Source organism: Nicotiana attenuata, unplaced genomic scaffold, assembly GCF_001879085.1.
Source record: "Nicotiana attenuata strain UT unplaced genomic scaffold, NIATTr2, whole genome shotgun sequence".
NCBI lineage: Eukaryota > Viridiplantae > Streptophyta > Magnoliopsida > Solanales > Solanaceae > Nicotiana > Nicotiana attenuata.
Genome location: NW_017672986.1, coordinates 121,758 through 133,779, shown reverse-complemented (window position 1 = coordinate 133,779; position 12,022 = coordinate 121,758). Strand labels below are relative to the sequence as shown.

Below are 12,022 nucleotides of genomic sequence, written 5' to 3'. Positions count from 1 at the left end.
ACCCAAACAGAATGTTCAGAGTTTTGGAGCACTTTTCCGGTCCATTCTGCGAACCGCATTTCCACTTTGCGATCGCAAAGCGCGACTGCAAACCTTACTCGGGCTCCTATTTTTCTAAATTTTAAACCCGACCCCTCCTTTAATAAAACACCCCAACACCTCATTTTAACGTATTTTCTGAACAAACTAGAGAGAGGGAAGAGAGGGTTCTTGAGAGAGAAATTCTTACCTTCATCAATTTGATTCTTCAAAGTCACCCGGGCCGAAAAAATTTCAAGTAATTGTCTTCATCTTCGTTCTTGCAGGTAAAATCCCCAACCCTTTTTCATTTGTTTTTAGATTTAAACAAAAAGGGGGATTCTCATGCATTGGTTCTTGAAAATGGAAGTTGAAATACACATGCATGTCTTTTAAAACCTAAAATCTAGTAAGAGGAATTGGGTAGAAGTAAAGGTTTGCAAAAGAGGGGTTGACAACCTATATAAGTTCGGGTAGTAATTGTGAACTTCAATTCTAAGATATATGTGTTAACTTGTGAACTAGATTGTCGGTACTAGGCTGTTGGTAAGCCGGAGTAGAAGTAAAAAGGGAAACTCGATTCCAGGTATGTATGGCTAACTTTAACCTTTGTAAAGTCACCTTGTTTGGTGTACGAGTAATTGGTATGTGATACTTATGTGGACTATTTGTGAATTCTTGTGATTAATATGCCTTGAAAGTTGTTGGTTAAGTCTCCCGATGTAATGGTGTAAGTAAATGGCAACAAACCAAGTGTGTGTGTGAATGTGTTTATGTTGTAAGAGCTGTGTAACAAATGATGGAAAGAGATCGTAATTGATGTAATTGAAACAACTGTGGTAATATCATATGTGGCTTGTCATGGGCAATTTTTGATGTGACTTAAATTGTATACGGACTGTTGTATATGATGGAAATGGTATTGAGGTTAAAGAAAACTCATTGTGAAATTGTTATTGTTGTTGTGAAATGATATTCTGGATGGCCTGAAGCCATGTGATTGAACTGTGAACTATTGTTGTTGTGTGAAATGTGATTGTCCACTGGGATCGGGTTGGCGCCGCAACACAAAGTAATAAGGTGTGGGTTGTGGTGATAAGGGTGGCCGAGGTAATAAGGGTGGTCGCGGTAATAAGGGTGGAAAAGTGATCGAAATCACTATTGAAATGAACATATGTGAAAGTTGTGAAATCATTGATGTGATGAAATAATGTTGAAAGGGGGAAAGGAGAGATTGTGAAACTTGTTTGGCTTTGGTTGTTCCTTTCACGTGCATTTGATCGTTGTTTCTATTACTGTTCGTTACTTGTGTATTGTTTGATTTTACTTGGGGTAAAGTTTGTTCATACATACCAGTACAATTCAAATGTACTGACGTCCCTTTTGCCGGGGGCGCTACATTCGTGTTATGATTGTAGGTGGATCTATAGCAGGTACTCCAGTTCACCAACAGTAGCACTCCTTCACTTTCCGTCAGCTGTATTAGTGAGCCCCTTTCCTTTTGGGCCCCTGCGTGGCTCATGCCTCTTTTCTTCCCGGAGTCTTATCTTGGTATTTGTGTAAGGTATAGCCGCAGCCTTGTTCCCGGCAAGTATTGTATGACCCTTTTGTATCCTTAGAGGCTCCGTAGACAGGAAATGTGGGTTGTGAACTTATGTAATTATGTATTTTGTATGTTGGGCGATGTATGTTGTAAACCACGCAATTAACCATGTATGTTATGTAAATCGTGTAAGAATATGTTCAGATCGTAAATGGCTATTTCACTTGATTAATGAGTAATGAAAACACGGGGCCACACGCGGGATAGGAAAGGAACCCAGGTCCGCTTGACTGGGGCTACCCGGTCGAGCGCTGGTCGCGCCCCTCGGTTTTGTGGCGTGACAGAGAAAAAAAAGTTAGGGACTTCATTTGGCGGAATATATGCCGATTTGGAGTTCCAAATGAGATTGTATGTGACAATGGCCCACAATTCTTAGGCGCGAAAATAATAGAACTTTTTCAAAGTTGGTAGATTAAACGAATTACATCTGCACCTTATCACCATACGGTCAATGGACAAGCTGAATCGACAAATAAAGTTTTTATCAATAACTTAAAGAAGAGATTGGAAGAATCAAAAGGCATATAGAAAGAGGTATTAGGGGTGCTATGGGCTTACCGCACAACCGCAAATCTAGTACAGGTGAGACTCCGTTTTCACTTGTATACGGTGCATAAGCTTCAATTCCGGTGGAGATATTGAAACAAGTATGAGGTACATGCATGCCACTGAAGAGGCAAATCAGGAAGAGCTACGGGTAAATTTCGATTTGCTGGAAGAAAGGAGAAAATTAGCATTAATTGAATGGGGGCTCAAAAATAGATGATTGAGCGATATTACAACAAGAAAGCTAGTTTGAGGTACTTCAAGATTGGGGACTTCGTCCTCAAAAAGGTGGTCCGGTCAACAATAGCGGCAAATGCAGGAAAATTGTATCCAAATTGGGAAGGCCCATATAGGGTTTGAGGCATAGCTTGAAAAGGAGCGTACGAATTGGAAACCATGGATGACAAGGTATTACCGTCGAATTGCAATGCAATCCATTTAAAGAAGTATTACTTCTAAACGAGGATAATACCCACGACCAGGTATTAGGCAAGTTTGATTTAATTTTGTTCTTTTGAATTTTACTAACCACTTTAGATGATAGGTAAAAAGCTGGCCCTTACCAAATGATGCTATTAAAATTGAAATACACGAGGAATACTGAATTATTCCTGGTCTAGGTTATAACTTTTGTGATGGGAAAAGGGTTATGCAGTTATCGTCTAAGAAACTATCTCCGAGTCCCGTTTGTATTTTCCTTTTCAGGGAAAGGACCAAAAGAAATGAGCTGATCCAGTGTTCGAGATTTCATACTTCAAAGCTCCAACACTGGGGGGACTATGCATATAGATGGTTACACAAAGAAGGATAAGGAACCAAGGGCATAGTTTAGCCTGAATCAACCCCTTGAATAAAACCATGAAATTTTTTCAAAGGAGTTCGAACTAGCAAAAAGGATGAAAAATATTCCCACGAGTTTCTAGGTTAAGACCATAAACTTAGTCACGGAAAAATAGACCCTAATTTGTAAACTTGCTACAGTGAAAGCAGTTATGAAAGTGTTGTATGAACAATTATGAAAATGATGTACAAAATTTATTTGTTTGACAGTTCAAAACATAAAACTTCCTTGGATTATTTCTCTTTTCATATCTAACATGTTTTATGTACTTGGACCAATATGGAGATGAGACATCATCTTCATCAGTGTCATTAACATAAAGTGGCCCTCTTTTATAAAAATCAGTATATATGAAAGTCATGGTCTTGCACTAAAATATTTTTAGTGCAAGGGTAAGCTAAAATATTACAAGGGCAAAAAGTATAGTACGCGGCAAAAGAAATAAAGATATTTATATCATAACCCCAAAAAAGGCAGGGGCAGCAAAACCTTCCAAAAAAATTGTCCAAAAAACACAAGGCAGGTTCAAACAAAAACCAACAAACTAACACTTTCAACAAAAAGTCTGAAAAAGCCAAAAGATAGGGAGCATCAACTACGGGGGAAGAAGGATCGACTTGGGGAGAAGAGGGTTGCACATCAGCTTCACTAGGATCAAGTCCATCTCCATCACCCTTTGATCATTCATCTTCAGGTGTAAATAAGTTTTGACGTTGCTGAGTCTGTTCCATTGTTTCTCTGGACTTAGAAATCTCAGTGTTATGGTCAAAACCTTCCCGGCTAACTTCAGTTAAGGTCTCGAGGCAAGTGTTCCGAAAAGCCCAGCTAACATCCAATGATGACTTATCGTCGAGGGCTTCATAATCCTTCTCCCACTAATCAATTTCGGCTCTCAACTCTTCTTTTTCTGCTTCTGAAGCTTCATAAGATGTCTTCAAAGGAGCAAGAGAACTTTCAAGGAACTGATCTTTATTTGTAGGGGCACAAAGATCTGCCTGAGCTTGAGTAAGCATTTGAAATAATTCACCCGCGTAAACCTATTTTTGATTAAGGAGTTCTTTCAAACTCCTTATTTCTTCAGTAGCCTTGGAAAGTTGCTAAGCAAAAGAGGTTCCGGTCCATCATTATCCTCCTAAACTTGACTAGAAGAAGATTTTTCAACCGCTAACTCAGTGGAAACCATTCTCATTTTTTGTTCCAAAACACCTTTCTCCTCTGCAAGAACGTCCTTTTTCCAATCGAAGACCTTCAAATTGTTCTTTCTAGTTATCAGCCCCGGTACAATTCAATTACTTGCTGGTGAGTTTGAGAGACCCTTTTCATAAACTCAACGGCTATCAAATTAATCTACAAAGAAGGTAGAAGAAGGAGAGTTATGAATGAGGAAAAGGAAAAAAGTAAATGTAAGTAAACATATACTTTAATAGAAGAATGAAAAATGTCATTCATTAAGGTCAAGGAGTTGTGACCTTCCAACTTCTTCTTCTCTACGGGTCCTAACAATGTTTTTAGCTACACATCAGCTTGTTTAGACTTCCTCAATAAATTTTCGCCTTCAAGGACCTTAATTATAACTTTTCTCATTTCCCAATTGCTGCTAGAGAAGTAGCAGTGGAAGCAAAAACTAGAGTATCATCAGGTAAAGACACGGGGGATAACAGTAGATGAAACTGGAAGGGAAGCAAGAGGTAATTCTTCAGAAAAAGGCCCGAGGCCTTCTTCACCCTCAAAGCCATGGGTGAATAACCTCTAAATAGGACTTGGGGGGGGGGGGGGAGATTAAGTATGTAACCAACGTCTTCATTCTAAATGGGCATTCTCCGGTTCATCAATAAGTCTGAAGAGAATCGAACTTAAAGGGGGATCATGAGAAACATGAGTTTCATCATCTGAAATTACGCGCATTCTGAAACATGGGCATTAAATGAATGTGACATGCGACACATCGATTCTGAGAAGGGCATAATGATACTCAAGAAACGGCGGCAGAGAATTCCTGCCATAAATATTTATCACTTCCCGAATATTCAGTTGAGAATATTCAGAACATGGGGGGACTATATGTATTGGTGGAAAAAAGACATGACACGTGGATTAGCAAGATGATAGGGCATGATATGTGGAACATCGGTATAATGACTAGTGGCATCCTAAATTAGATGAATAATGTGGAAAAGGCATGGGAGAAACATCCACGGGGTTATATTAAGGAAAATGCCGGACCTGAAAGCTGTAAAAGAAGAAACAGGAACGAGAAGAATAAAGGCTGTAAAGAAGGAAAGATACGCGAATCTGTCAAATATAAGGAAGGGGAATCAGTACAGTTATGAGGAATCTTCAATTATAAATGTTTCCGTTACGATTGTATATGGTAACGGGAAATCAAGGCAATTTATACCGTCAGTGAGCCTCAATTAAGCAAGGGAACCGTTATAATTGTATGCTCCTATATAAGGACTGAAATCTCATTTGTAAGAGCATCAGACAATTATTGAAATTTAGGCAATCAATTCTTTAATTTATTCTCAAAGTTCTAAACCATAATTTGGAGAGTGATTGTCAATCTATTTCATATTTTCGTTATCAATTATTTTCATTCCTTGGTTTATTTTTCCAAATTGTAGGGCAAGTGAAGTAAATTTTGATTATCAGTAACCGGATTTCTTCTAAATATTAACTTTGGCCGAGAATTCTATTTTTTGGTTAAACAGCTGGTAAATTATATATCCAATTCGTTATGAATTGTTTTGATCATATGTGAAATGGTAAACCGTAGCACAAGATAATATTACAGCTGCATCTTATTAGTTCAATTTGAACGAGTACTTGAATCGTGAAAAGTTCTAAGGATTACTATTTTGTGTTTAACATGAAGATAATTTGGTTTCAAAACACAAGATGACTTGATGTGTGATCTTGATATTAAGCTAAATTGGTCTTCCCCTTTTTTTTTATAGAGAAAGTAAAATTATTGGTTGAGAAGTTATTCATAAACATACTAGAAAACTACCTAAAACCATCCAGAAAAAACGACCGAAATCAGTTGGAAAATTGGAAACACCAACCGATTTCTGACCGATTTTTATCCGTCGGAATTAGGCTGGTCGGTAATAAATAGTGAACGAAGCTGGTCGCAATTTTCGACTGATTTCGGCCGGTCAACTAAATTTCACAAACGACCCAAAAAGAAAATATCTGCCGAAAAAATCAACTGATGTCGGTCGGTATTTTTCATTATGCATTAAAAAATGCACCGTTTGGAAATCTAACCAGGGTCTGTATTGTGCCAGGATACTATTCTACCACTAGACCATTGGTAAATTTTGGGTTAAGACTTTATTTTATTTTAATTGTACTGATTAATTGCATTTTCACGCGAAAATAACCGATCGATTTTGGTCGATTTTATTAAAAATATAAAGTTATCGACTGAAATCGGTCGGTTTTTTAAAATGACTGACTGAAATAACCGACCGATTTCGGTTATTTCATGCATTGAGCCCGCTACTGAAATTGTAGAACTATCTTAGATTTCTAAACACAATGTTTAGAATTAACATCTTTAGAATGTAAAACTCCAAAACAGAGTTATAAATTAGAGTAAAAGAACTTTAAGTAAAAAAATCAACCACAAGAGGCAAATGCAACGATATGGGAAGGAATGCAGTTCTTGCACAGTTACGTCATATATTAGTTAGTCCCGGCAAACTAGTACCGTTAGAAACTACTCTTTGTTCATTTTTAATTGTCTATTTTGTATTTTTCACGTCCCTTAGGAAATATTAAATGAGATATGTATTTTATAATTTTAACCATAATAATGATAGCATTTTCAAAAGTCTTGGAAAATGATTTGGTGATGAGTAGTTAGTAATAAGGGTAAAACAAAAAAAAAAAAGATTGTATTTTTCTTGATTTTTTATAGTAGGCAAGTAAAACTAAAAATATATTTTTAGCATAGTGAATAATTAAAGATGAACGGATGGAGTAGATACTTTTAGCTTTTCTCTTTCCATTCCTCATCGAAATAAATACACAAAAACGGAAAGAGACCAGAATAATACATAATAAATTTATCCAAAAACCAAAAATGTCAGTAGAATTTTTTTCTACGGACATGAAGGTGCATTAGTATCTGAATCATATCAATTTCTCTCTCTATTTATTAGGATCTGTACAACTTATTTCGGAAGTATCAGATTTACTAAACCAACCATAAGAAAGAAGAAAAAGGGAAAAAGAGAATTGAGAGAGGGGAAGGTAAGATTTTTCACTCAAAATAACAGAAATCAGTACAGTTGTTCTTCTTAAATACAGCTTCATAGCATTGGATTACACAATCCCTAACTTACTCTACCGGACCAAACTGAAATACATTAGTAAAAGTTAATTTGCGCTAAACTGGAAAATTGGAAAATATAGGACTTAACAGTAAAACATAAAAACTTTCTGTACTCCGATGTCCAACCGTCAGCTACTCCTCAACAACCGTGTCACCAAATAAACGGGCAGGTACAATATCTGCAAGCCTATTCGTTACAGAAGTTCTCCAACTTACAGTTTGCAATCTCTAGCACAAGGATATGGGTCTATGTATTGAAACCCTGCCCTCTCCAAGAACCAATCCGCAACTGCTTCACCAATTGTCTACACGTATTTTAATATTACAACACAATGCGTTATTATAACTCATAAATATAAAGTCAAATATTCAAACTTTATATGGACAAAACAAATGAAAAATTACCTTTATGAATTAATCTTGGAGAGGTAGGACTGAACCAGTAATTATTCGACAGAATTGCACCATGAGAATGGCAAGATGTCGTAAAATAACCCCTCGTAAAAGAAGGGGTTAGTCCCTCGAAAACCTTCAAGAACTCCACTCCAAAAACTATATTCAAAGAGAAGTGTTAACCTTGAATAATATATAGTATGTGATTTGAAAGTATGCATTAATTAATCACTAGAGAAGTGCTAACCTTGAATAATTAACCGCTGGCTAAATGTGCAGTTACTTATCTGTTTCTTGCAATCATCCCAGACATGTTGACGATCAAGGTATTTAGGAACTAAAATATTTTCAATCTGGAGTTATTGTTGGATCATCAGAATGAGTTTCTTTTATATTTTATAGAAATTAAAGAAAGAAAGAAAAAAACTGAGAGAAATTAGCATTTGTCTCCTTGACCTGCCAAGCGTCATAATGCGAATTAATTATAAACAGTGGAGTCTAAACATATGGAACAACATTTTGAGGAAAAAAGCAATGCACCATCATTAAGAAAACTAATGTTAGAGAGCAACATTTATATACAAGAAGAAAAAAAAGGTTTTTGTTACAACAAACTTAAACTCTTAATTACCAGGCTTGGTTCCATTGCAGACGTACAAGATAGAGGCAGATTCTTAGCCGATTCCTTAAACGAGAGGAAAAAAGAATTATAAATAAAGGATCTAACTTGAATCAACTTGTTAAGCATATAAGTATTATATTACCATACTAAAAAAAAGGATGATCGAAGTATCGAACTCACATGTAATGTAACAACTCTCTGATACATTTCCTGAATATCTGAAGCACCAGAAATAGTCTGCCTGCATATACAAATCATGAAACGCTTGAGTTCCAATGATATAGTTACTGATAAAATCAATAGACATAATTTTCTTGAGTGATTAGATCACTTAATAGACAGAAAGATAACCTCACCCGTTAATGAAGAATCCTGCATCTGCGACGCACTTAACTCTAACATCTTTCGGCAAGAGGGACTTGAACTTGTTGCAGTTCAAGATTGTAGCCAACCCTCCTGCTGAAATTCCGCTCAAAATTGCCTAAAATTGCAGTTTTAAAAATATTTGGCCAATTAGACAATTAAAAATAAAAAAGGGAAATGCATAATAAGGTAGTACGTGGCTTGTAATTATGAATATGAAGCCGGGACAGAGAGTAATCGATCAATATAATATTCTTACATTTTCAGCATATTGCATTCCTTTGCTCCCTAAATCTTCCATGATGGCGTTAAATATTCTTGCCCCTCTAAAAAACAGCTTGTTGTCCTAATGTAGATTTGGCATTCCCAATCAAAAAAAAAAAAAAAAAAAAGAATGCCGGATATAAATTATTATTCACCAAAACAATGATTTAATTGCCAAAAAAACACATGTACCATTACTTACAGGGTCAACTTGTTCAACATCACCAGTGAAAGATGAACCATCACAATACTTCACCCTCACCCTATTCCAGTTGTAAAATTCTACCAGTTCCAATTTTTTTTGGCAGTTAGAAGAAGTGAGTAAAAATTATGCATACAAAAAGAAAAGAACAAAGCAATCTTCACCTGGATTATTTTGGGGATTATGATACAGTACCCCAGCAAACCAAGATACCTTCTTCATGTGCTTGGAAGAACCTAAGTTGGTAGTTGAACGACTAAGGCAATCTGGGATACTTTGACACCAAGCGCCTCCCTAAACAAATGAATATTTTACAGCGTAAGCAAAGCAGAATAATGCAAAAATAATGATCTGGTGAACTTAGTTATGTTAAATATGAAACGTATAAGAAGAACTAAGTAGTTACTAACATCCATGACGATAATCCAACTGCGAAGTCCGCTACCATGTCCCATATCCAAATGATATGCTGGTGGACTTCCATCTAGGCATACTGCAGCTGGCTCAAAAACAAAAATAAATATATAGTACTAGTAAACAAGTCTGCATGCATGTGATTCTTCTGTTACAACTTCAGGAAGAATGTAGCCAAGTAAAAATTACCTGCGCCTTCGGTAGTCGCTCTATGGAGTATCGTGATATTGACGTATTGACTATCATCTCCGCCGAGAGTAGTTGTTGTACACAGCACTGCTGGACATGCTAGCAAAGCCAACAGAAAGGTTAACTCCATCATGCAAATTAAAAGGGATTGAATGATGTTATCAAGAACCTTGTTCTTCTTAAAAGGGCTGAGATAAGTAATGAAAAAGAAAGGAGATTTTAGAGGGAGAAAGCAAACAATGCTTAGAAGCAGAGGTGAGTGAGCTGGTATGAGTTCATCCAGCTCTATTTATAAGTAAAATTCCTTCAGTACATATCTTTTTTGTTTCTTCCATTAACGTTCCTGATACATGTTGTCCCATCAAAATGTTATAAAATGGTCACCCTATGCAATGCTACTATATTAGATACAGATGTTTAACGGGAAATCTATATTTCCAAGAAGGACCACTCTATCCTCTGTAATGCTACAACAATTACTTAGAATTTTATAAATTTATCTTTGTTTCCATCAAAAAATTCTTTAAAAGGAACTCGTATTGTATGCCATTGATCAACCCTCTTCATAAGGCAAAGGATATATCAAGTCTTGAGTGATAATCGATGACCTTTCCTTTAAAAGATCATTAGAGCTTTTAAATTGACCTACATGACATGTGATATATGCTTTTAGGTATTCATTTATTGTGAAGAATTACCTCTACTAAACATGTGATACACTTTAAATAAAGATTTCAAATCACTGTGCTGATTTATTGTGAATAGAAAAGGTTACCAATAAATTATAATAAGGCTAACTTCTGTATAAGCTGATTTCTTTTTCTAATAAGAATTGTTTTGTGTAGTATAGAACACCCAGATCTTTTGACTGCTCTGTGTAGTATAGAACACATACCAGATATCTTTTTTGTCGTAAGATTCCGTTTTTCTAATCTTGATGTAGAGGTCAGGTCAAATGTCAGATCTCTTTTGCTAATCTGCATAACTCACCCACGATGTTGGTTTTTTTAAGTACGGTGTCAATAGAAAATGAAGAGAAGTAAATTATTTGAATGATTCAAGGAACTTAATCCCTTATTGAAAAGAAAGAAGAGGATTATTGTGATAGCATGAAATAGAAACTACGATAAATGCATAAGAATAATTCAGCAATGGAGAGAATAGCATGTAACAACAACTACTAATAAATGCATATAAGGGAAAACTCCACAATGGAAACTAGAATATGTATTAACAACTTCAATTAAAACAACTACTAATAAATGCATATAAGGGAAAACTCCACAATGGAAACTAGAACATGTATTAACAACTTCAATTAAAACACGTAAGAATAAATTTGACAACGAAAGATAGAACAATTAATAACAAATTCAATCAAATGCTTATAAGTAACCCAAGATCCCAAACCGGTCAATTTTCACTTATAAGCCCGGGTACATACTCGTCACCTCATGTACACGTCTTTCACATAATCGAATAGCACAATAAAACACAATCCTAAGAGGCAGTTCCCCCCACACAAAGTTAGGCAAGATACTTAACTCAAAGAAGCTCAATAAATCCACAAATAAGCCCTTCCCGCACAAATCCAACTCCGGACGGCTCTAGTCTAGCCAAAATAACTTAATAACATAAATAAAAGCCATAGGAAGCGATTCCGGATGATAAAGGTTCGATCATTAATGAAAATCAAAGAGACACCTCAAAAAGTCAACCCCGAACCTTCACCTCGGAACACAACCAAACTCATAAATTGCGGACACCCAGTTAGCTACGAGTCCAACCATACCAAAAGTAACCAATTCCGACCTCAAAATCGACCCTCAAATCCTCAATTTATATTTAAGAAAAGTTTTTATAATAATTCAAAATTTCTCAAATTCAAATCACTAATTAAATGATAAAACCAAGGATGGAATCATGAAACATAACCAAATCCGAGTAAAAAATACTTAACCTGATCCAAATCCTGAAAATACCCTCCAAAATCGCCCAAAACCAGGCTCACTAACCCAAAAGGCGAGAAAAATGGACGAACCCTCGAACTATATACAATCTGCTAGTGAATCCGCTTTTGCGGTCACTTAGTCACATCTGCGATAGCCGAGGAAAAAGTCTAGCATCTGCGAGTTCCCAGAAACTGCGGACCCATCACATCTGCAGTCCACAACGTGCTTCTGCGCTTCCGCTTCTGCGGACTTTCACCGCAGGTGCGATTTCGC

General features: G+C 36.3%; 1 protein-coding gene across 2 annotated transcripts; it reads right to left on the bottom strand.

Annotated features, from left to right (window-relative positions):
• Nucleotides 1–7,253: 7,253 nt before the first annotated feature.
• LOC109215101 (pectin acetylesterase 8-like) lies at nucleotides 7,254–10,186 on the bottom strand. Of its 2 annotated transcripts, none has more exons than XM_019379119.1 (11): nucleotides 9,798–10,186; nucleotides 9,605–9,693; nucleotides 9,359–9,488; nucleotides 9,195–9,274; nucleotides 8,988–9,074; nucleotides 8,722–8,846; nucleotides 8,546–8,606; nucleotides 8,375–8,428; nucleotides 7,991–8,096; nucleotides 7,756–7,902; nucleotides 7,254–7,655 (listed from the first exon to the last, which is right to left on the bottom strand). In XM_019379119.1, exons 1-11 carry the CDS (start codon nucleotides 9,928–9,930, stop codon nucleotides 7,645–7,647), a joined length of 1,023 nt encoding a protein of 340 aa, XP_019234664.1. In that variant the 5' UTR covers nucleotides 9,931–10,186; the 3' UTR covers nucleotides 7,254–7,644. The 2 variants fall into 2 exon arrangements, with proteins under 2 accessions (XP_019234664.1, XP_019234665.1); XM_019379120.1 differs by having other exon boundaries at nucleotides 9,605–9,687.
• Nucleotides 10,187–12,022: the final 1,836 nt, after the last annotated feature.